Source organism: Chanos chanos, chromosome 10 (genome assembly GCF_902362185.1).
Source record: "Chanos chanos chromosome 10, fChaCha1.1, whole genome shotgun sequence".
Classification (NCBI taxonomy): Eukaryota; Metazoa; Chordata; class Actinopteri; order Gonorynchiformes; family Chanidae; genus Chanos; species Chanos chanos.
The window spans coordinates 12,242,066-12,265,840 of NC_044504.1; the positions used below are offsets into that span (position 1 = coordinate 12,242,066).

The window sequence follows — 23,775 nt, forward strand, 5'->3', positions numbered from 1 at the left end:
ATTCTCATTCATAGTTGAAAATTGAAATATCACTCAAGCTACTGGCATGTATAATAAATAATTCAAAACAGCTAATTCAAAACAATTCGTATTAACAGAAATGCTGGCAAAAACAATTACTGCAAACAAAACGATGAAGTGTTGGAACTCGATTGTTTCCTACTGAGACCTGTTTAAAACCAGCAGTAGACGTGGCCTCTGTACACATGCCAATGTGTGTTATATGTGTGCTTACTTTTGTGGTGACATGTTTCATTGGTTGTTTTGATTTGATCTTAAATTTGTCTTCTCTTGCTTTAAGGTGGAACTTCATTTTTGTGGTCTGGCAGAGAAAGAAGGATTTGTACCCATTTTACTGTGCGCTGTTTCTGTACACTGAAACTGTGTCTTGTGTTAATGCATACATATGTAGATGTGTGTGTATGTGAGTGCAATATGAAGAGGTGAGCATATCTGTATGTAGTGTGTGTACTGTTTGATAGTGGGAATATGAGAGTATGTATAGACAACTCTTGGTTCATATTGTGTGTGTGTGTGTGTGTGTGTGTGTGTGTGTGTGTGTGTGTGTGTGTGTGTGTGTGTCCATGTGTGTGGCTCTCTGAAGTCTACTGTTAGCGGTGAAACCTGGCAAAGACAGAAAGTGTGAATGTTTATTATAGCAGACTGCAGGCAGCAGACACACTGGACCAGTTTCAGCAGTGCGGATTTCAGTTAGAGAGTAAGCTTTAGGTAAGTGTTGGTGGTCTGCTTTGGCTAGCCAGTGTGTTGGAGTTGGAGATAAAAGACCTTTCTGCTGAGAGAGGAGTAATATTATGATTAAACATGTGAGACATATTTATAAACTTGGTTGCAACTCCAAAGCTAACTTAATAATAGTTACTAGTATTATACATGCCATACACTACGTGTAAATATTACCACACAAACTGAAATTAAAGTATGAGTAAACACAAGGGTGTCTGTGCATGTGTGAGGAACAGTTTACTTTGCAGATAAAAGAAAGCATTTACCTCAGTAACAACGGTCTTTCCGGTCAAAACACGAACTTTTTCTCCCATCAGTTTTAAAACGAGCCACCCTTTGCCAAACCTTTTTAAAACGAGCCTCCCTTTGCCAAACCAGTGATGTGCACAGTTATTCACACTTCACGTGGTTACTCACATCTTCCAAGTCCCTCCCCTTTGGTAGCGCTTTGCAGCCTATGCATAAAGTTTAATTTTAATCAGCATCAATAACTTTTTGTCACTTCCATCACTAAGCCGATGTTGATGTGGACCTGCTTTACTACTGTCTGCTCCGCGTGTTTTTCTGTCTCTTTGATATACGGGAAATGAGGGGAGTAAGAGAGTGTCGCACCGCTTGGAACATAATATAAAATTACAGATTTCCCATTAGGAAATCGAATTAGAAGTCAGTACAAACGCGGCATCTGGCACCCAAGTCTCTGACGAATGCTTGCAGGTATGTATATTTTTTCCAGAGCTTCAGATCAAATTATTGATTATATTAAATCACTGCTGCTAAAAGGCTAGACTGAGATCATTTGTGCACGAACTTTCTTGCAACGTGTTCATTTTGGCTAGCGGAAATATTTATGGAAAGTGTCGCTAGTCTATGTAACTAATAGTATTGGTTTTTATTTCCGAATGGTATTTTGTGATTGTCATTAGATATTCACGTGATGGTTGAGCGAGTTGTGTTTGTTTCTATTTCCGTAATAATCTAATACTCTATAGTTCCACTTTTTCCCTTTTTTCATTTGCCTTCTAATAGATTTTCTTTTGATCATATCACAGACAAATGTTTTGGACAATTTAAATGCATCCTCAGTGTAAATTGCTTATAATGGCACAGTATAACGGCCACATAGTTTAAAATAGTTGTATAGAGCGAGGTTACATCAGTTTGATGAATGACCGCACCACGAACCCGTAACCAAAAAAGGATCCTCAAGTTACTAAAGACTCAATTAAGAGTAAAGTATCCGTGAAGATCAATCCAAACGCAAACTTCTGGCGCCACCTTCCGCCATATCTATGCACACAACTGTAAGGAGACCCATCCACAATGTGTACACACATAAGTTGCACCATATCAGCATGGAAAATGGATGAGGTCTGCTTTGATATTATGATTTTACTTTACTTTTACTTTTTGCTTTTTTACTTCAATGTTTCATTATTTGGTTTTGAAAAAAAGAAGAGAAGATGTGATAGATATGGTTGAATTCTTTTAAATGCACGTGCAAATCCATCATTCTGAGTGCCATTTATTACAGATACCAGTTTTAGGCTGCCCAATCTATACTTCCTTTATTTTTAGCAATGTTTGAGAGTGCGGGAAGTGTGTAGATTGTATCTATCAATTGTAAAATACTGTAAAAATGGACTTCATAAAAAATATACTGTCCATTAGCATTCCCAGCCCGTTGTCCCTTTCAAAAAATTGCTGGTATATTATGGAGTATTATTTTGTTATGGTGTATTCATCTCCTGGTTACTTTCATTTTTTCTTTCCGTCTTGCTCTTTTCACAGCATTGTTTTTTTTTTCTTATTTATTTCAAACAATATTCCGTGGGACCTTGGTCCTAGGCTCTGGTACTGCTGTCTCTCACTGCTAGCCCATACCTCTGCTGTAGGCTCAGTTTTGCTGCCTTGTTTTCCTGTTGTGTGCCATGTACCATATCATTGCTTCTCTTTCTGCTGTGTGTTGTCTCTCAGTAGAGCTGTACACCTACCTCATCCATGTCTGTTACTGTGTCTCATGCTGCTGTCTCCTCTTTTTGTGTTGTCTCAGATCCTGGTGGAGCAGTATGATGGGTCCAGACCTGTGGTCTCTCTTGCTGTGTGTGATGGGGTTGGGCCTGGTTCTGCCGGTTGTCTGGGGTTCTGGTGATGGCAATGAAGAGTATAACTGGATACAGACAAACGTACCCCTGGTCCTGGACAGACATACAGCACCACTGCATAACCCAGATTTCCAAGGTGAAGACTCCAGCAAGGCAAGTGTGATGTGTGGGATTGAATGCCAATCGGGCTTTCCAGAACCTGGGACGGCAGACCTCGAAAGACTCCTTTCCTATGAGACGGTTTATGAGAATGGGACACGAACGCTTACCGAGGTTTCACTGCAAGGGCTACACCCAATAAACACATCCACCCAAACCTCCGCAATCAGCGATCAGACTATACGTAGGAAACGACAAGTTTACGGCATGGATGGTCGCTTTGTGATCACAGACAAACATTTTGCCACTAAGTATCCATTTGCAGCCTCAGTGAAGCTCTCAACTGGCTGCTCTGGGATCCTAGTATCACCCAGGCATGTCCTGACTGCAGCCCATTGCGTCCATGATGGTCAAGACTACCTGAAGGAGAGCAAGAGATTACGTGTCGGGGTCCTGAAACTACGCTCCAAACGCAGAGGCGGTGGCCGTCGAGGAGGCAAGAGACGACAGAAGGATGGTATGAGAGTTAAGGGAAAGGAAAGAGAGAAGAGGAGAGGGAAGAGGAGAAAGAATCGTCCTCGGCGTAGTGCAAAGTCCAAACAACCTACTATGACAAGCACAGAAACGAAACAGCCATCTTTCCGCTGGACACGTGTTAAACTGACACAAGTGCCCAAAGGATGGATCAAGGCTGTAGGGCAGAACATTGCCGTGGACTACAACTATGCCCTCTTAGAGTTGAAACGACCCCATAAGATGAAATATATGGATCTTGGAGTGGTTCCTGCCATCAAGGAGATCCCTGCAGGAAGGATCCACTTCTCAGGCTTTGATGATGACCAGTCAGGGACAGTTGTCTATAGGTTCTGCTCTGTGTCAGAGGAGTCTAACCACCTGATATACCAGTACTGTGATGCCGAGAAGGGATCCAGTGGGGCAGGGGTGTATGTTCGGCTTCGGGATCCAAACAGAAAGCAGGGAGAACGGGCTAAGTGGAAACGGAAGGTGATAGGAGTGTTCACCGGTCACCAGTCGGTAGAGGTGAACGGAAGGCAGCAGGACTACAATGTAGCCGTGAGGATCACGCCACTCAAGTATGCTCAGATCTGCCATTGGATCCACGGTGACCCCAAGCAATGCCAGCAGGTCTGAAAACACGCAGGAGCTGTGAGGTCAAAGCTCACGGACATTTTAATCTAGTGAATTCTTAGTTTTTACTTCCCGTTCAGTCACCAATACAATTCCCAAAAAGTCTGAAGAAGCTTTTCACTTGACTTTCACTTTATTGCTCAGAATCTCATGAAGATTTGATGGGTATGAGCAGTCTCACTGAAGTGGTCTGCCCTCAGAATGTCCTGTGTCCATATGTAGAGCAGTGTTTATGGTGCAGAGGAGATGTGTTTTAAATTTTTTAATTTTTATATTTCTGTTTTAAATTTTTAAAAATGGTGTCATGCTAAACTGAATGAATAAATGTGTAGGTTTAGCTGTCTGCAGGTGTTTGTGAATAATGAATTTCCAAGGTTTCCAAGAGTGTACTTTTCATGACCTGATGTCATGAGAAGAAGAATGATTAGTCATATGGTTGGGAGAAATTATGCATTTCAACAAGTGGGGGAGTTTTTGAGCAGGACAATATTGACTTAACTATTGTCATTGAAAAAGACTGAAATGTTGGTTCACAGGTAAGGAAAGAGCGAGGTGGTGCACTTTTCCAAAATGATTTAGCTTGCTACTTTTGTTAATTGTCGTTTAACATTCATACAGAATCCAAATTGTGCCTGATTTGGCGTTGGCATTTTCTCCTCCTATGAGAAACCAACGCTCATAGTTTGAAGACAGGTGTTTGTGTACTTTGAAAGAACCCCTCTGCCTCACAAACCAGCATAGGTCTGGATTCAGTCTAGTGGTGCTCCAAAGCCAGTTTCCAGTGACTGGAAATTTTGTTCATTTATTTTCAGGAGTATAAAATAATCAGGACTTATGCTTTGTTTGTATTTATTGTTCTGTTTAAATAGTAACTTACATGTGCTACTTTTTCCAAATTAAATAAAATGAAAGCATTTTCTGTGCCTTTACTTTTGGATACAAGGAACATTTGTCCCAAGACAAAGTTTTGTTTTATTAAGCCACAACAAAACTCACATATAAATCTTTCCAATAGTTCTTTTTTTATCTCCTCTCTGTTATTTGAATAGGTTACGTTATGTGTAGGTTATAACAGGAGGTAGGTGGGGTGGACAACAAAATACACCATACAATTCGAAGTAAACAAAACAGACGTTAATTACAACCATCTGGGTTTATTCTCCTTAAGTGTCCAAAAACAGTCAGTCGTTTGTTACAGATCCCATGGCAATGTCACCATGGCAGCAAAAGAAAAACGAAACGTAACACAAGCAAAGTGCAGCATCTACACTAGGACAGCCAAGCTCTGGGTTGTTTTTATATAAATACACTAACAAATCCAGGAGAGTTGACAGGTGACTTTACTCCTCCAGAGATCCCGACTGGACAGCGTCCTGGTAGGAGGGTCCGCCCTCTTTCTGATCAGGGAAGAGCTTGATAAGGTCATCGATACGAAGGATGGTGATGGCGGCTTCCGTGGCAAACTTCAGGCTTTTCGTTTTAACCATGGTTGGCTCATAGACTCCGGCCTGTTTATTATCTCTAGGTTTCCCATTCACCAAATCAAGACCAATCCTACACACAGGAGAAAACAAGCATTCAGTATCTTATTCACACCATTTATGCATGAGATTCTTTGACCACACAAAATCAAAAATTTGAAGTACAGAGGGGATACATGAACAACATGAGATCAGTGCACTCAATTCAAAGTCAAATTTATCTAATAAGACTTCTGTATTCCCAGTGAAAGATGCTCACCATTTCAGGTTCTTGCGTTCAGGGTTGACTTGGGCCTCATTGTGGAAAGCCCGTAGTTTGGCCACCAGGTCAGTGGAGTCCTGTGCTGCGTTTACAGCTAGCGTTTTGGGGATTACCAGCAGAGAGCGAGCAAACTCAGCTATCGCCAGCTGCTCACGTGAGCCCTGCCAAAATCAATCATAAGGGTACAAATGAACCAAGGGATGCTCCAACGGTAGTCTGATGAACTAAAACCGTCCAAGATGCTATTTAGTTATTATTATATAGTTACTATTTCCTCACCATGCTCGTGGCATAGTTCTCCAAATATATGGACAGTGCAGCTTCTACAGCGCCCCCTCCTGGCACCACTGACTTGGACTCTAGCACTCTCTTGACCACACACAGGGCGTCATGCAGAGAGCGTTCCATCTCGTCACACATGAAGTCGTTCGCTCCACGCAGGATTATAGACGCCGACGTACGGGCCTTGGTACTGCGAGAGAGGGGTGGAGGAGAGGAAGAGAGATGAGTGCGTTATTTAAACACCAGTAAGGTAAGTTTAGTATTTAATGCTTCGAGTAGACAAGAGAAGCTGGATACATGATATCCGTTACTTCCATCCTCACTGTGCTAGTGCAGACATTAGATTTGCATTTGTTTAAATAGGGACAAGACACATTCCTGGCTGTTGGTAAAAACCGCAGACTCATGCCCTTACTTTTTGATAAGGATGAGTTCATCATCACACACTCGCTCCTGCACCACCTCCTCTGCCTGCCCCAGCATGGACGCCTCAAACGTCTCCTCTCCCTCCAGATTAGACAGTGATGGGCAGATGGTGGCTGTTCAGGGGCAATAAGGACAAGAGAAATTTGAGCGCAATTTCTTTCCCCCCCTCCCAGCCCGTGGATTGTTCAAGCACACATAAATAGTTCACTTGTCCTCCTTCAAGAATTGTTTGACTATGATGTTGATTTTGTAATCTAAAAACACACTGGAATACAAACAGCCTTAGGAGAACTGCTTGTCTGCACACAGATTTTTTGATTGGTTAAAGGACACCATGGGACAGAAATGAACAAGAAGGGGGTGTCTGCTCACCTCCAGTTGCCTTGGCGATGCGCTTGAGGTCCCTCTTGAGCACCCTTCTGACGGCCATGGCTCCACTGTCCACAAAGTACTTCAGGCACATGTCATCAATGCCCCCAGTGGTCAGGACCACATTGGCTCCTGCAGCCAGAATCTTCTGAATTCGCTCCTTAGTGATGTCAGACTCCCTGAGAGTGTGAGCAAAACAGAGAGAAATTCTGAGATGATCTTTTTACTACCACATCTACACTGGGTAAAAGCAGTGGATTCTGACTTCAATTAATTTCTTTCAGGAAACAGTCAAGTGATGTATTGCACCATTATGCACATCCACAAAAACATACCGAGAAAAACAAGACATCTAATTTCCTTTATAAGCATGAGTGGGAAAAAATTGTCTTTTTGTAAACCTATGAAGCGCGTGTGGGATACATACCTTTGCCTGATCTGGTCAAGTTTCTCTGGGTCACTGATGACCACCTGCACTCCCAGTTTCATCTTGGTCTTCTGAAGACTGAAGTCCAGACAGGCCACCTTGGCATTGACCACACGCTTCACCATACCTGTGGAGGAAAAAAAAAAAAAAAAGAGAGAGAGAAATATTCACACATCTCTCACAGGCAGCAGTATGTGAAGGTCAGAGCAGAGAAAAACAGTGTGTGTGTGGTCTGAGTAGTACTGGTGTAGCTGTTTTTAATGTTGCTGCTCCTCCAGTAACGACTCAGAACCAGCCTTGATGTCTCCCACGCGTATAACTGCACTAGCGACTGACAGGCAAGGCAGCAAATTTAAATGGGAGTTAATGACAAGGAGCATTAACTGATCTTTTCTGTCCTTCTCAAGACACCCACTGCATCAATGAACAAAAAAATGGACCTAGGTTCACAAGAGCACTCACACTATTCAACAGATCAAGGGAATTGCCCCCAACACAACCACAGGGCAGTGTATCTTTGAGAATTCATACACCACTTTTCATACTTGGTGAGAATTCTGTGGTCATGCTTTGGTACCTTGAGAGCCCACGGTGCAGTTGAGGGCATATCCATTGACAAGGAAGCTCTCTTTTTGACTCTTCCCGTGGGCTTTCAGCACGTTGACTGAGTTGATGGGGTAACGGGGCACGCCCTTGCCATCCACAAACTTCACAGCCAACGCTGCGTCCACCACCATATTGGCAAAGAAGTCTGCATCACTGGGACCGAGGTTAAGGCAATAAATTAAAAAAAAACAAACAAACATTTTTACAGTCCCAAAACACTCACGGCACTCTCTCAAACCTAAGTCTAACTGGTGAGCGAGTGAGCTGAAGGAAGGATACACTCCGATGATCTTGGAGGACATGGAGGTCTTAGCAGCGTTGACCAGACAGTCACGGCCCAGGTCATCTGTGCTAATGGTCAGGTTCTCGTTGATGTATCGAACAGCCTCCCTACAAACGACAGTGAGATAATGCCTGGTCAGAACTGGTAATGGACAGGGACAGAGATCACTCTCAGATTTAACAGTCCTGTAGTTCAGCAAGCTTTGTAACAAAAGGCTCTTTTTGTTAATTTGACAAAATTATACAGCGTGTTTGGTCTGAATAGTACTGGTGTAGCTGTTTCTAATGTTGTATAGCTCTTCCAGTCACGACTCAGAACCAGTCTTGATGTTTCCCACGCGTATAACTGCACATACCACCTCGCAGGCAAGGCAGCAAATTTAAATGGGAGTTAATGACAGGAAGTGTCACTGAAGAAACACAAGAATACAGTAACCTGCAAACGACTTACAGTTTGATTTGAACCGAAAATTAAAAATTCCAGTTTTACGCCCAAGTAATCCAGTACGGTTAGGTGAACATGTCAGCAATTTTAAGCTCTTACTTGCAGGCCAGTCTGTATCCACTAATGATGGAAGTAGGGTGGATTTTCTGTTTTACCAGCTCGTCTGCACTCTTCAGCAACTCTGCAGCAATGATCACCTTGAGACATACATAAAGGAAGGGAATATAAGGAGCTATACAAAACAATGACAAAAAACCCCCCAAACACAATTTAGCCTGCTTCAGTGTACTGTCAGTTCTTGTAGAGGAGGCAGAAGTGTGGCCGAATGCCCCCCTCTGACTTTGACAGACCGTCTCTATATCCTGTTAGCATAGCCACACATCTGGAGAGAGAGCAGATGGGCAGTACTAAAACAGGAAATGCAGACAGGGCAGCAGCAGTAGATAAGCCATTTCAATTTGTACTTAAATTGAAACAGATTTACAGTATGCAAGAGAACAATGTTGAATGAGAAATAACTTATTTGTATAAAAGGTATATCCATGTAGAACGACAAATTTCCCCGGGGGAAAGCCACAGACATATTAACACTTTATAACTTTGATAACTTCATCACTATTTTCTTCTGCCTAACAACAATATGCATGCACTGACTTTTATTCCTGAGTAATGTACTCACCACAGAGGTAGTGCCATCTCCAACTTCTTTGTCCTGAAGGTCTGCCAGCTCACACAGGACCTTAGCGGCAGGGTGCTCCACCTCCAGCAGCTTCAGGATGGTGGCTCCGTCATTAGTGATGGTCACGTCCTGTGGTCACACACAGCAAACGGACAGGTGTTCAAAAGGCTCAATCGTTAACACAGCCAATGCGAACGGAAAACGTTCTTCAAAATGGAGATAACCTACAAAACACTTACGCCAATATCATCAACCAACATCTTATCGAGCCCGACCGGGCCAAGAGAGCTCTTGACGATGTTAGCGATGGATGCTGCGGCCATGACTGTACATGAAACAGAACAGGGAGAAATGAGAGTTATTACGCGCTGACGGCTGAGGGAGATGACAAAGCCTAACGACAAGCAGCGTTATAATTATACTCAGCGTTGTGTTTATGGTTAGACGTTACTGCTGATAGCTTACATGACAGAATCTACCACAAGTCTGAACGTGCCTCCAGCGATGATTTGGCACTATTAGTACAGCAATATGCAGTTAACAAAGTGTCTGCGGAGTAACGGAGTGACGACTGGCGAACTACAGCCACCACCCACTGATCACTGGATGCTATAATAAGCAATGGTTAACGATCAGAAAAATAGGAATAGATTATCTCTCAAGATAAAGGGAATAGCGTTAGGGCATATCACGGGGTAACTAAGGTGCGAGCCTCCCATTTAGTCAGAAATGAATTCACTTTAAGTAGTCGGCGTGCTAGGTTCCGTCGCATCACAGTCAACGAAGCTAAGCTCTCTGCACGTGCAAACGGGTATGCTCCAGACAACTAACGCAGCTATCTTAGCTAACTACCCGACAAACTAGTGCCTTAGCATGGCCCTTGGATCACTGCTATGTTACGTGAAACTAACGATTATATTACCATTTTGTGTCCGGACGGAGTCTCCCGTCGTTCTCTGACCGAGCACGTTTAACGGGCCCTCAAATGCCGACATCTTCGACCACTACTTTCGAAGAGAAGAAAGGAAGCAGCGCACAGCATTGTGGGTAAACCGGTTAGGCGCAAGGATTTGTGGGTGAATGAACACATTGTCTGGAATGTTCCAGATGAATACGTCAAACTAATTATTTAGGCAATATTATTGTGTTGTCAGTATCACAGTAAGTCAAAATCATTACATTATCATGCCGAGGAGTATTGTTGCGCATTTACCTCTCAATGTGTGCAACCAAAGATTAAAATGAATTTCAATCAATTGTTATAAACTACACTTCCCAAAATCACCACTGACGTTTTCGTCTTATTTTAGTCAAGTCAAGTAGAGCGGCATCTACAGGAGATGGAACATGATGACAGAGCATGATAGCGCTGCAAGGCTTTGAGTTTGTGTCAAGCTGAATTTTGTGTCGAAAATGATTCTGTATTAGGTGTCATTACAATAATTTACCAAACCGTTTAAATATCTTGATCGATTATATTAGCTGTATAACTAAAACAGAAAAATCGATGTAAGAAATAGGCTAAATATTTGGCTTTCGAACAAAACCTTACGTTTTTTCCAGCTTAAGAGCTCTGCAAATAAACATAAGTGGAGCAGAGCAAACTGATAAAATGGAATTGCAAAAGTATGTCAAACTTTCGGAAATTAGTTACAGTGGACAGATGGCCGTCTCTTGTACCAATATGCAAATCCTCAAGCTGTCATGGTAACCATCCGGTCCGAACAAGTAATCTACATTTATAGTAATTACCTAATATCTGTACTAGTTAGAATTTTAGGTAAAAATTTGACATTGATTACAGCAGCACCTCAGCTGATTTACTAAGCTTGTAAGGTACTCGCAAGTTTAATACATTTTCCTTGACATTTTAAACATTTCTGATAATAATAATAATGATGATGATGATAATGAAACCAAAGGGGCAATGATCATCCTGCATGAGGAATTATCCAGGTGAGGGGACTGTCTCAACTGAGGTGCAGGAGAAAATCAGCAAACACTATGACCTGCGCCATGAACTGCAAAAGATCTGAAATGTGAAGTCTCAAGTCATCCCAGTAGTCACTGGAGCCCTGGGAAGCCGTTCTCTGGAACTGAACAAACACCTAGAAGGCCTAGCAGGAACACACGAGGTAGCAGCCCTTGTCAAAGCAACATTGCTTGGAGGAGAATACATCCTTCACTAGATCCTGAACTCCCAGAGGACTGATTTGAAGTCCAAGATCCAGAAGATCAACAATGGCCCGAAGGAAAAGTAGTAAGGAAATATTAAGGAATATTTAAGGAAGTAATACTATTACTACTACTACTACTACTAATAATAATAATAGTAAATATAGCTGCAAGCATGCTGAAGTAATTGTTGAATTGCTGTGCAGACCTCAGGATCAAAAAAGGCATGAATTGAAATAACAATCATGATTTTCGACCAAAGATGACAAAGTTTGTCTGAGGAGTAGCGAAAAAGCACATTTTGATAAAATCCAATATGGCAAACAATCCAATATGGCAGATAATGACCTCATAAGTGCGTTGAACTTGCCTTGACCCAAGGAATCCAGTGGTACCTCATTTTTGAAGATCGGACATACAGTTCAAAAGGTATGTGCATAAATGTACTTCAGATTTGACCCATCGGTGGCGGTAGAGTGCTCAAGCTGCAGACATGAAACTTGGCGAGGAGAATCGGGGGACTGTCCCCAATCAGTGTGCCAAATTTCACAACTTTTTACCATACGGTTCAAGGGGCTGCCAGTGACAGCTTAGCCAGAGGAAGAAAAAGAAAAAGATGATGGAGAAAAGGTAGAAACACAATGGGCGCCTATGCAGCTTCGCTGCTTGGCCCCCAATAATAATAGTAATAGGGAGAAGAATATCTGTGGTTTTGTTTTGTTTTTTAACAACTTTGGCTGATTTGATTGATGTTAATTGAAAATGAATGAATCAACAAACAAATCAATAAACAAATAAGCACACAAAATATATATTTTTTTAAATTGAGCATTTATTTTTCAGCTCCAATACATTTGTTTTCTAGAGCAATGGCATCTAGGCAGTTAAAAAAAATTACAGTACATTTCATTTAACCTTTTCAATCATTTGTAGAGCAAATCTATAGCATATATTTATGGCATTCCTAAAATGTACATCTTTACAAAGTGTTTACAAATCAAATGATAAAAAAGGAAAGTGCAAAAAAGAGACAATCTCAATGAATGATAATAGTCCCCACCAGTGAAACAGAAATCAACATGTACAAATGGAAAAATTATGCAAAAAAAAACAAACCCAAAATATAAACATACTTCATTGACACACTAAAACTGTTGTGCTATATATATTTACACTAATATGAACAGTAGGCCATGGTATCTTAATTTTTTTATTCATTATCTTGATAAGGTAACATTTATGAACAGTGCTTGAGGAAAACAAGTTTTTTAAAAATTCACAGTAAGTATTTGGATCAAATTTCTTAAAACATCCCAGTTTTGTGGGTGATGCCAAAAGTTTAAATAAATAGTGTTTTACTCTATCATTCACAAAGTGGAGAGTTCATCTTTCATTAGGATGTCTAAGTAGGGGTAAATGACAAAAACCAAATAAATAAGTGAAAGCATTTTTTGAAACAATGTGTATGATCAAAATATGAATTTTTGTGCTTTTTTAAAATAATTTTTGACTTTTAGCATTTTTTTAATGGTGACAAAAAGTGAGCACTTTGAAGAAGATAACTGAACTGTGAACAGTTGTTTTATCAGTGGTGAAAAACATGGGTGTGAGGGTGGGGCTTCCTGTAGAGTAAACAAATGCAAAACAAAGCTGAGAACAGAACACTGACCAGATACTGCAAGACACTGACCTCAAATATACATCCAGCTAAAGTTTTCCTTTCAGTCAGCTTCAGCTGGAAAATTCTCAGACATGGTCCCTTACTAAGGATAAAACCTACAATTAAAAGATGATTTCATTTTTTTAAGAAATAAAGGTGACTGTAATTATTTTTTTTACCAACCATACTATGTTTGTGATATTACAAATGCTACAATATGTCAGAATCACATCGAAGATAAACATAGATCTATGACTGATTCTTATTGAGAGTCTGTTGAGATGTTGCTACCATACTAATGTACTGTTAAAAGCATGGTTACTCACTGCTTTTTGAAGAAACATAGTTTGTTCACTTGCAATTAGAGAATGGCTGAGCTTCCTTCTCACTCTATTTAAAATACATCTATTGCTAATATAAATATATTTGTACCTAACGTACAGACTTGTAAAATGCATAGGGAATGCTCAGGCTTTGAATGGCATGCAAAGATCACCAATCAGCCCATCACATGAGTGTTCACTGGCTAATACTGACCTAACATCCCTACATTGAAGTAGCTGCGTAGATATCAAATCAACTAATGCCAATATTGTGCTCCATTTAAAACAAATACTAAATTATTATCCTATGAATGGTTGGTCTGAATGTGTAAATGCTTACGTAGTCAGACACATACATTAAATTCACTTAAAAAAATTAAGTTATTATAAGGTCTGCCCCATGTCTTATGAACATTTATTCAAATTAAAAATCATTTGCCAAATGGTGTTACATGGATGTTGTGTCGACTTAAAATGTTTAGTAGGTTGTCTGGTCTAGGATGTCAAGGAGAAAAGCACCTATGCGTAAGTATCCATATGAGTATAACAGCTAGTGCTGTAAGACCAAGAAGAGTCTCTTCAAACCTTTATGGTAAGTTTCACTTTCCAACTCAGTCAATTTTCAGTATCAAAGCTATCAGAGAAGAACTTATTTTATATTTAACATGAAAATAAGGAAGACAGCATTTGGTTTCGCATATCTGCATTCTTCTTGTTCCAGAGAAATAGTGAATGTGTTGGGATGTGGTCACTGTCCAGTGAAATAGATAGCATTATTATGTTAACAAAAAGGCTGGTATGCACTAAATCAACTGTCTGCCTTCAAGCCTCCAAGGTAACATACATGATTTCAAATATGTTTTATATATGAGAGTTGTAGACTGAAAAATTGCATTTTAGTCTGAAATATTCTCTAAATTTGGCAGCAGACATCAAGTATTTACAGTAGTATGCTGTTCAAGTCAGGGAGAGACGAGCGGAAGACTTCTTGATCCTAATATAAAAAGCGGCAAAAGTGTCTTTAAAGGTGACGTGAGTGTTGCGTTTATGTTTGTATTGTGCTGTCCTTGGTGTGCCCTGCAGCATGCTGAATGTAGGTCATAGTAAACCAGTGTGTCTATTGTGTGGTAGACAATGATTTGTGGGACTCTTGCATTTGGTAGTTACTATGTAATGTGGTATGTGAGCATTTACATTTATTGGACTCTATGAATTGTGAATAGTGTGTAAGTCATAGATCTAGTAATTTGGAGTGCTCATGCAAAGCTGCTAGAACTAAGACACTGGAATTTCTCTCTCAGTGACTGGACAATGTTAGGTTGTCCAAGTCCCTGCTGGCTTCCCTCTGGCTCTTTCCACTGGTACTCATTCAGATGGCCACAATCTGACAGTGCATTAAAGGATGTCACTGGGTTCACGGAGGACTGGCAACCCTTCAGTGGCACTGAGATATCACTTCCATGGCAGGTCTTAACCGGTGTGCATGGCAAACTTCGGGCATGGGTTGAGACAACAGCTTCCCGCTCACTTTCATCCTCCGAGCGGATCTCCACATAATCATCATCATTGTCTCCATTGTCTTTGAAGTTAGCCAGATAGTTCTGTGTGGCACTGTGTGCACTCAGTGGCATCTTCTTATTCAACACCACAACCTGCTGCGAGTCCCGCAGTGTGAGGTCACTGTTCACTGAGAGGTCAGAAGTCAACTGGTTGGGTCGCTCAGGCAGACTGTGCTGCCGAGGTCCAAGGCCACGCCCTGTCTGTGTAGGGACCCCTGAACCTCTTTGCCCTTCCCACCCCCGGTTACTCACACCCACACTATTCTCCTTCTCAGGCTGCAGGGCCAACGAGGATGAGGACTGACAACGGCTGTAGGGTGGCACATTGGAAGAACTGTTGCACCCTAGTGAACTATAAATGTGTGTAGAGTCATCTTTGCTGGCCGGGGTCACGCAAGTGCTCCAGCGCTGACTGGGTGGAGTGATTGGAGGGGGAGGGAGGTTTTTCAAGGCAGGAACGGAGCTTGCTGGGTTCAGTCGTCGCTGGGGGGTTGAGGCACGCCCTTCTCCTTCAGATGGCCAAGACACAAAGTCAGCAAGTTCTCCATTACTATAGGTGCAATTTAGCCAATCTTCCTCCAGGGTCGTTCTGTCAGGCAAGGAGGGAGAAGAGGTTAGGCCTGAGAGGGGCCGTGAGGAGTGAGCATGAGGACCTGCCATGCTGGAAAAAGTCTTTTGCATCTCTGCAGTAACAGGAGGCTCCTTAAACATCACCTGCTCATATAAGTGTGAGTACTCAGCAATTCGTGCACCTGTTAAAGAGAGAGAAGGAAGCAGAGATAGAGAGATCAGATTCTGCAAAAAAAAAAAAAAATTACCAACTGTTGCCAAATTGTTATTTTAAATTACTGGATAGTAATTTAACATCATGTTGCCACTTCTACCGAGAGTACCAATTTGGGACAACAGAAGAACATCGTCTTAAGAGTACTTTCTAACTGTAGCAAGCCTTACCGATGGCAGCCCCGCCTTGTTTCTTTTCCTCCAAGATGGCAGCAAGGTCTTTCTGCCTCGCTGTTCTCAATCGTGCACAGGTGGGTTCTTGGTCCATACTCTTCATCTTCAGCAGTTGGTTGGCCTTCTTGATCTTTTGACTGTACTGCCTTGCCATGAGGAAGACTCTATTCTTACCTTTCTCACCAAGCTCTAGCACTTGGTCTCCAGCCTCCCCACCCAGCAGCAGGCTGGAGGATGCCAAGGGCAAGAGAGGTGCATCCAGCCCAGAGAGAAGTGCCTGAAGTTCTGCATCCCTTTGAGGTGGAAGGTCCTCATCATCCATCCGGAAGCTTCCACTGCTTAGCCTGGCCAGTTTGTTCCTGATGCTCTTCACTGTACCTGGCTGAGGTACTGGGGTGGGCGGAAGAGGCTGGGAAGGAGTTGCTGTGGGAGAAAGATTAAGATCTTTGTCCTCTTGCACAGGTTCAGCAACCTTAATTACAGGGATACTGAGAGACTGAGGAGGAGGATTAGGAGTTGGAGATGAGGTCAGCACAGGGGGGTTGCTCACTTTGGGCACACCCTTCTGTTTGCACGGAGAATCTTGTGTTTTGTGGGGAGAGTTGATCTTTTTGCGTGGAGAGTCTCGTGCTTTTCGAGGGGACTCATGAGATTTCTTTGGGGAGTCATGTACACCAAACGAGTCTTGCCCACTGACTGGAAATGCAGCTGGTAATCTGTCCTGTTTCTTCTCATTATTTCGGATGTAATTCTCCAGGTCATTCCAGATCTCCTCTACCTGTTGGGAAGTGTGGTCAGTTGTGATGTGCTGTGAAACTGTCTCTGACGTGGAGGAAGAGGAGTAGTCTGTCTCTATGCCTGATGTATTGCTAGCATACAGTGGAGACTGCTCATCCTTTCTTTCCTCTTTCATACGCAAGCTCTCCTCAGAAGCGGAGCCGCCCAAGCTCTCATCACCTTCGGGGTCTGGTTCAGGCACATGCATGCTGTTCTGTCTGACCATTTTTTTAGTCGGCTGTGTAGGCTTCAGGAAAAAGAAGGTATCATAGATATTCTCTTCTTCCTCTACAATTTGCAAATCACAAGTTCCAAACAGGGCACCTTCCTGGCCAGAGGATCTATTACTTTCTGAGGAGCTCTCAGTCTCTGATGGAGGAACAACCAAAACTGGCGTATCTGGGCCATGTTTGACCTCTGTAGTTCCTGAGGATCTGTGGCTGACCTCTTGATCTCGCCGAATCAAACCCATGGCCTGCAGTTCCTCGTAACTGATGTTGTCATAAACATTCTCAATGTCGTCAATTGTCAGCTGTTCAGCTGATGATGAGCCTGAGATGTCATTGCTTGAGGACTCAGTTTGGTGGCTACTCTCTTCTGGATCATGGTTTGCCCGAGTGGCTGGGTTTTGCTGATCAGTTTGCTTCTCTCCCACACTGCTCGCTCTACGCAATACTCTGCTCTGACTGGCTGGGAGGTCTAACTGCACTGTCTGAGTCTGTTCCACGTGCCAACTACATGGTCGTCCTGGACGACCAGGGCTCGAATCGTGGTCGCTGTCTGGCTCTTGCCTGTTGAGTTCATTCTCAGATGGCACAAACATCTGGTAGATGTCCTCTTCGTCATCAATTTGGACAGTCTGCTGCCTTGTCGGAAACATGGCATTTCGCACTCTGTGGTCTGCCCAGATGTTGGGGACAGAATGTTCACTGCCTGGTACCAGAATGCGGATGATGTGGTCATCTGCCTGTGACTCTGAGGGACTTGTCACCTGTAGGATTGGGGCGTGGGCCGTGTCCATCTGAAGAGACTCTTTTGCCGTCTGAAAGAAAAAAAAGAGGTGCAGGCAAATAGATCAGTGCAGGCACTGATTGTAAGTCGCTTTGGATAAAAGCGTCTGCTAAATGCTAAATTGTAAATTGTAATTGTAGATTTAACACCATTGGTAATGGACAACAGAAGACCAGTACTCTGTTCGGCTAGCCTCAACAACTCTACAGTGTGTACATTTGTCATTTCATTTATTTAGCTGGTGCTCTGCAATTGTGCCCAATTATTGTTTCTAGGGGTCAGACATCTCTGGAGCAAACTTGGGATAAACTATAGACACATCAGCAGTGAGCTGTCATGCTTGCAGTTTGAACCCATGGCACCATTTTCCCAATGGTTACAGATAAACAGACAATAAATCATCAATTGCACTGCTGTACTGCTCACAGCAATTCTGTAGCACATTTTTTAACATCTTAAGAAAAGCAAGAAAGTGAATTTGAGTGAGCCTGTGTGTTGTGTAGATCTTACCTGCAGGTCAGCATGGCTGAGACTGTGGTTCCTCCACTGGTCAATACTGTCCACAGACACCTGTGGGTTAAGCCTCTTCCTACTGGACTTTCCCGGAACTCTAAGCTTACCTCTTGAGCCCTGACCGCAGATCACACAAACACACATATTAAATTATCAAAGATTTTGATAGGTGAAGTACAAATACTGCCTAATACACATAATTGATCCTATTCTTGGCACGGTTCTTTCACAGCCTTGTAATTTGTTTCATTCAACTTCTATCAGAATTTCGCAGTTTATAAATTCATAAATGTCACTAAACAGACATACATTCAATTTAAAGTGACCTTCTAAACAATTTGATTGCAACCCATTTGCTAACATGGGTCTGTTAGCAAACATCTGAACAGCATATATCAGTGCAGAATATGCCTGCATTTTGAGAGTGCCACATTTTAAACACATCATTTGTGCAGATTGTAAATACAGAGATTATTCGGATGGTTTCTGTTACCATCGATGCTCATGTAATGATATTACACACTCATAACCTTTAAAAGACAAAAAAGGAATACAGAGTCATAGACTCACCAGACCACTGTCATCCTCATCATCTGCATCTTGCTGATGAAGTCCCTCTGAATCCTCTACATCACTGGGGTCGCCATGGTCACTAGGGTCCAGGGACTCCTGTGATTGGTTGACAAGGCTACGGGAGCGGCCAATAGAGCCAAGGTGGACCATGGGGGACAAGAGAGTGGCCCCTAAACTTGATCGCTGAGAGGAATGAAGACATATTAGGGACCAGTCCACACATTTCCAAAAGTCTGGTTTGAGTATGTGTGCTTGTGTTTATCTGCATTATGAATTTATGTTTGCCTACCTTTTGCGTGTCTGGACTGGACACTGGAGAGAACCAAGGTGCAGAAAGAGAATATATTAAACTTTTGGTGGACATTATCATAGTATTAATCATGATCATGATTACTGTCCAAAAATTCTCTCCTGAGTTTGAGAGGTTTGAACTATTACTCACCACTATGCTTTGGATTTTTAAGTAATTTGGATAACGGTTCTGCAGGAAGAAAGAGAAAAAAGAATCCAAGAGTGAGGCATAGATTAAAATATGAACTGTTTTATTATTTTGCATGTTATAATTAGGTAGGTTTTCTTCATTTGCAGATTATAACTGGATAAGTCCAGGTTGTCCAAGTTTTTTTTTTTGTTTTTTGTTTTTTTTACAGGAAGTTCCAAATCTATGTGAACCTCACCTGTCTTCCTGCGTACTCTCCTGGGAGATGGGCCTTCCTTTGTATGGGACGAGCTTCTCTTCTCTCCCTCAGGAGTATAGTGAAACCCTGGGTGGTCTAAGGAGAGAAAGGGAAAGATGAAGTCCTTTTAAAATATGTTTTACAATACTAAAACTGCAACATTTCTAATAGTACCATGTGTCAAATGTTTTCATTATGTACTCACGAATGGCATCCATTTCCAAAATTGCCTGTTTTGCCTATATGGAGAGAGAAAACTTTACATATATCTCTTCACTCAACATGTTTCATGTTTACGGTTGTACTTTGTATGTGCAATCACAAAATAATGTTTTAAGGGGCATTTTGTCACTTAGCCGCATTGTTTTCATTTGTTTAGAAGCTCATGCTCTTGACAACAATATGTTTGTTTAAGACAGTTGTGATTACTTTAGAGAAGTTAGTTTTAGTGGGCATTGCATTAGATCACTTGAGGGTTTTTTTTCATTCAACGACTTGCCCACTGTTTAGCTCCCTGCCACAAGGTGGCAGTCAAGCCGTACATTTACCACCAATGATTTTCACAAACTACCTCTATTTCACAATCACTTATATCCAACATCACAAACTTCTGTCCACAAGCTTAACGAAAAAGGCCAAATTACAGCCATAGTACAGTTGACTTGAGGATGGTTAGGTTTTTTTTAATGACTTTGAGATCATGTCAGAACCGGAGAGCATGTACTAACCTTAGCTGGGATTTTGGCAGGATGATTTTCAAGTATCAAACGCTTCAGGTGCAGAATCCATGTCCGTTTCTCTTGCTGGGACTTGGCCTGGTGGACAGGAGGGAGAGAGAGAGTACCTGTCTTTTGATGCCAGTATATCACAGGGAGACTAGCAAACGTGTGTGTAACTGTCAGGAATCTTATCGCTTAAGAAAACAGACATGTTAGGCCTTTTATGACATTAAATCACCATTCATTTCATGTTACAGCATCAGCCAACTACGCAAATAGTTGCTATTGAAAAAGGAAACATTGTTCTGTTTGTATTCATATCCATTTTCAATAAATGAAAAGCTATAGACTGTATAAATTAATTAACCCTGCAAGGAACAAGGGTTTTGTTTTATGACTGCAAAAATTTTGCATTAAAAACAGGGTTTTTATCATTATTAAAATGTAAAATTTTATTTAAAAAACAAGTTTATTACAATTTACTGCTCTGTCTAAGAGGAATAAACACACAGTCGGTGTGGGTCAAACGTACAGGTCAAATGTAACACTAAGCCCTGGGGTGGTACACACACAAACACACACACACACACACACTCCAACAGACAGGGCATGTTTAAGCACATAGGTAGAGTGCAGTGAGAGCTGGGTGGGGTTTTACTGGAGTAAAGTTCAAGGCGATTGGCCATCCATCAAAACCTTGCCCTGAAGCTGGACATTCCACTGGGTTTGTTTGTGTGTGTGTGTGTTTTTACTTGACTGGGTGATCTAGGGTGACCCTCTCTGTAGTGTGTGCACATAGTTTTGGTGCTTCTACTTTGATTTTAAGTTTTCAAATAGAGCATGAGAGTATGAGAAGGAGTGGAACACAGAGAGAGAGAGAGAGAGAGAGAGAGTGGGTGAGTGTGTTTGTGTGTGTATGTCTCAGTGGGTTTACCTGTACTGTGTGTTGCAGTTTGGGGTTCTTGTAGTGAAACACGCTGAAACTCAGTGGTTCCTTAGGAATGACCTCTACCAGCATCAAGTTACAACACTAGAGAGAGAGAAAGAGAGGAGGGGCTGTGGTTGGTTCAGGCATTAATAAAGATAATCTGGAGAGAACTTGGAATTCATGTATCCTCACCAGTATATGGGCTTTATACGTGTATGTCTCCTCTCGTTTCTTAGTGATAAGCAGGACTTTGTCTAAGAGGAACAGTGTTCTCTCATTCTTCGCTCGCTGGATCCGGAATGTTCCTTCCAACACCAGCTCACCATATCCAATCAAATCAGGCCCCTTCCAGTTTGTCAACAAACTCTGGATCTCCTGAGGAAGAGAAGAGAGTGAAAGTTAAAGATAGATGGATAGATAGATAGATAGATAGATAGATAGATAGATAGATAGATAGATAGATAGATAGATAGATAGATAGATAGATATATAGATAGATACATAGATACATAGATAGATAGATAGAGAAGGACAGAGAGAGAGAGAGAAGAAGAAGAGAAAAAACGCAGAGAAATGTTGCCCTTCTTAGGGCACACCGTAACTTCAGAGGCATTCCATCATTTGCTTGACCTGGCAGATTCCTCCTGACAGTGTGAGTGTATGCAAGTGTGTGTATATGTGTGTGTGTGTCTGTGACCTAACTGATAAAGGCAACATTCTTATGTTATGCAAGGGGCATCATTAGCCAGGCAGAACAGATAGAGAGAGGTTTGTTGTGTAACAGAACAGAGATGGCTCGAGCTGAACAAATAGCACTGGGCTCGTTTCCTGCACTGATCTCAATGTGTGTGTGTGTGTGTGTGTGTGTGTGTTTCAGATACAGCTGTTAAAGTTGTAGCAATGCAGATGTGCGTGTGTGTGTGCTTGCTTGTGTGCGCAAGTGTGTACCTGCAGTCGTACTGCATGCTCGTGTTTCCTCTTCATGTCGTTGATATGCCAGGCCACTCTCTGCATGGTATCTATGGCCTCTTTCACCACACCATGCATCTCAGAGTCTTTCTCCAGGTGAGTCGCTATCTCCTACCCCACACACACAGAAACACAGAAGAAGTCAGGGGGCGTGCATGTGTGTAAGTAGCTACACTTATTGTGCAATGTATTGTAAAGCAAATACAATTGTGATTAACATGCAGACAGTGTTAACAGTACTGTTAGGGTATATATAGCAATAATTGCAAGTGTAAATGATGCTGTAGTAATTGCACTGTTAAGGCATGTGCAGTATAGTGCGTTTAAAAACTATACATGCAATGCTATGTTAACTGTACTGTATTGTAAAGGTATATGTAATTTTATGTTAACTGAATGGTAAAGTTGGATATACTGTAAAGGTGTATATAGTTTTATTGTAACTGAACTGTAAAGGTAGATGTACTGTAAAGGTATATATAGTTTTATGGTCATTGAACTGTAAAGGTGGATGTACTGTAAAGGTATATATAGTTTTATGCTAATTGAACCGTAAAGGTAGATATACTATAAAGGTATATATAGTCTTATGGTAATTGGACTGTAAAGTTAGATGTACTATAAACGTATATAAAGTTTTATGGTAACTGAACTGTAAGGTTAGATGTACTGTAAAGGTATATACAGTTTTATGGTAATTGAACTGTAAAGTTAGATGTATTGTAAAGGTATAGAAGGTGCAGCGCTGACTCACATGGAGCAGTAGATGGTACTTGAGGATTCTCTGGACGGGCTTGAGCAGGTACGAGCCGAGGGGCAGGGAGTGTTTCAGAGACTCCTGACGCTCACGCAGAAACTTAGCCACCGCCTTATTCTTCATACACTCTGTTAACACAGCCACAGACCTACAGACCGCACAGAGACAAACAGCCAGGAATAAGAGACAGGTTTTGGCTCACTCTCCATCATGCTCACACACACACACGCACACTCAAACGCGCACAAACACACACACACACAAAGTGTGGCTAAGGTTGATGGAGCAGGGTCAGGGCCTGCTGGTAAATCAGGGAGTTTTACTGGTTATTGGATCTGCTGCTGTAACTGGAAATGCCTCAGTGATCCACTGGGAAACAGAAGAGTGGAGAGAGAGAGAGAGAGATAGAGAGAGAGAGAGAGAGAGAGAGAGAGAGAGTCTGTGTGTGTGTGTGCGCGCACGCACATTCCAGGGCCCTTCACACAGGCCTCACATTGTCTCCGTAGGAAATTTGACCAGGGTTCACAGTGTCGCTCAGATGCAGCCAGAATCCTCAACAGCAGCACTGTACGACTGTGTGTGTATGTCTGTGTGTGCATGTATGTGTGTGTGCGTGTGTGTGTGTGAGGGGGAGCGTGCCGTGTGACCTTGGTTAGGGTCACCAGCTGTGTGAGGGTGTGGGGTGAGGATCTCAGTGGACCAGACAAGAATTCATTCATAAACACACACACACACACACACACACACACACACACACACCAAGAGAGAGACTTAGACTTGAGATAGACTTTTCCACCCACCTCACATCAAATCAACAGCTC

The 23,775-nt window shown here is 42.0% G+C and overlaps 3 protein-coding genes across 4 annotated transcripts in view; 1 reads left to right on the forward strand and 2 right to left on the reverse strand.

Annotated features, from left to right (window-relative positions):
• Positions 1-435: 435 nt before the first annotated feature.
• Positions 436-4,100, forward strand: LOC115823311 (inactive serine protease 35). The gene is made up of 2 exons (XM_030787358.1): positions 436-443; positions 2,798-4,100. The coding sequence occupies exons 1-2, from the start codon at positions 436-438 to the stop codon at positions 4,098-4,100; spliced, it is 1,311 nt and encodes a 436-aa protein (XP_030643218.1).
• A 1,131-nt stretch (positions 4,101-5,231) lies between these two features.
• On the reverse strand, positions 5,232-10,371 carry tcp1 (t-complex 1). 2 transcript variants are annotated; one of them, XM_030786127.1, is made up of 12 exons: positions 10,279-10,371; positions 9,596-9,681; positions 9,357-9,485; positions 8,777-8,874; positions 8,230-8,340; positions 7,922-8,103; positions 7,345-7,471; positions 6,921-7,096; positions 6,538-6,661; positions 6,120-6,312; positions 5,838-6,001; positions 5,232-5,651 (listed from the first exon to the last, which is right to left on the reverse strand). In XM_030786127.1, exons 1-12 carry the CDS (start codon positions 10,349-10,351, stop codon positions 5,438-5,440), a joined length of 1,677 nt encoding a protein of 558 aa, XP_030641987.1. In that variant the 5' UTR covers positions 10,352-10,371; the 3' UTR covers positions 5,232-5,437. The 2 variants fall into 2 exon arrangements, with proteins under 2 accessions (XP_030641987.1, XP_030641988.1); XM_030786128.1 differs by lacking the exon at positions 5,232-5,651 and having other exon boundaries at positions 5,909-6,002.
• Positions 10,372-14,747: 4,376 nt separating this feature from the next.
• The window catches only part of LOC115822404 (pleckstrin homology domain-containing family G member 1), a 29,339-nt gene continuing 20,311 nt past the window's right edge, over positions 14,748-23,775 (reverse strand). Inside the window, exons 6-19 of the mRNA XM_030786240.1 lie at positions 22,952-23,102; positions 22,177-22,308; positions 21,421-21,603; positions 21,235-21,330; positions 20,310-20,396; positions 19,787-19,820; positions 19,582-19,677; positions 19,347-19,385; positions 19,194-19,216; positions 18,902-19,087; positions 18,329-18,448; positions 16,028-17,849; positions 14,990-15,825; positions 14,748-14,938 (exon numbers count right to left, since the gene is read on the reverse strand). Coding sequence (XP_030642100.1) covers positions 14,771-14,938; positions 14,990-15,825; positions 16,028-17,849; positions 18,329-18,448; positions 18,902-19,087; positions 19,194-19,216; positions 19,347-19,385; positions 19,582-19,677; positions 19,787-19,820; positions 20,310-20,396; positions 21,235-21,330; positions 21,421-21,603; positions 22,177-22,308; positions 22,952-23,102 — 3,973 coding nt within the window. The 3' untranslated portion in view covers positions 14,748-14,770. The remainder of the gene's footprint in view (positions 14,939-14,989; positions 15,826-16,027; positions 17,850-18,328; positions 18,449-18,901; positions 19,088-19,193; positions 19,217-19,346; positions 19,386-19,581; positions 19,678-19,786; positions 19,821-20,309; positions 20,397-21,234; positions 21,331-21,420; positions 21,604-22,176; positions 22,309-22,951; positions 23,103-23,775) is intronic.

What these genes read in the sequence shown, in the direction of transcription:
- tcp1 (XM_030786127.1), bottom strand. Translation starts at nt 10,351, where the DNA reads ATGTCGGCATTTGAGGGCCCGTTAAACGTGCTCGGTCAGAGAACGACG. An exon ending in GGATACAGACTGGCCTGCAA is followed by an intron (nt 8,341 to 8,776) that starts GTAAGAGCTTAA and finishes TGTCGTTTGTAG; the next exon opens with GGAGGCTGTTCGATACATCA. An exon ending in GAACGCAAGAACCTGAAATG is followed by an intron (nt 5,652 to 5,837) that starts GTGAGCATCTTT and finishes TCCTGTGTGTAG; the next exon opens with GATTGGTCTTGATTTGGTGA.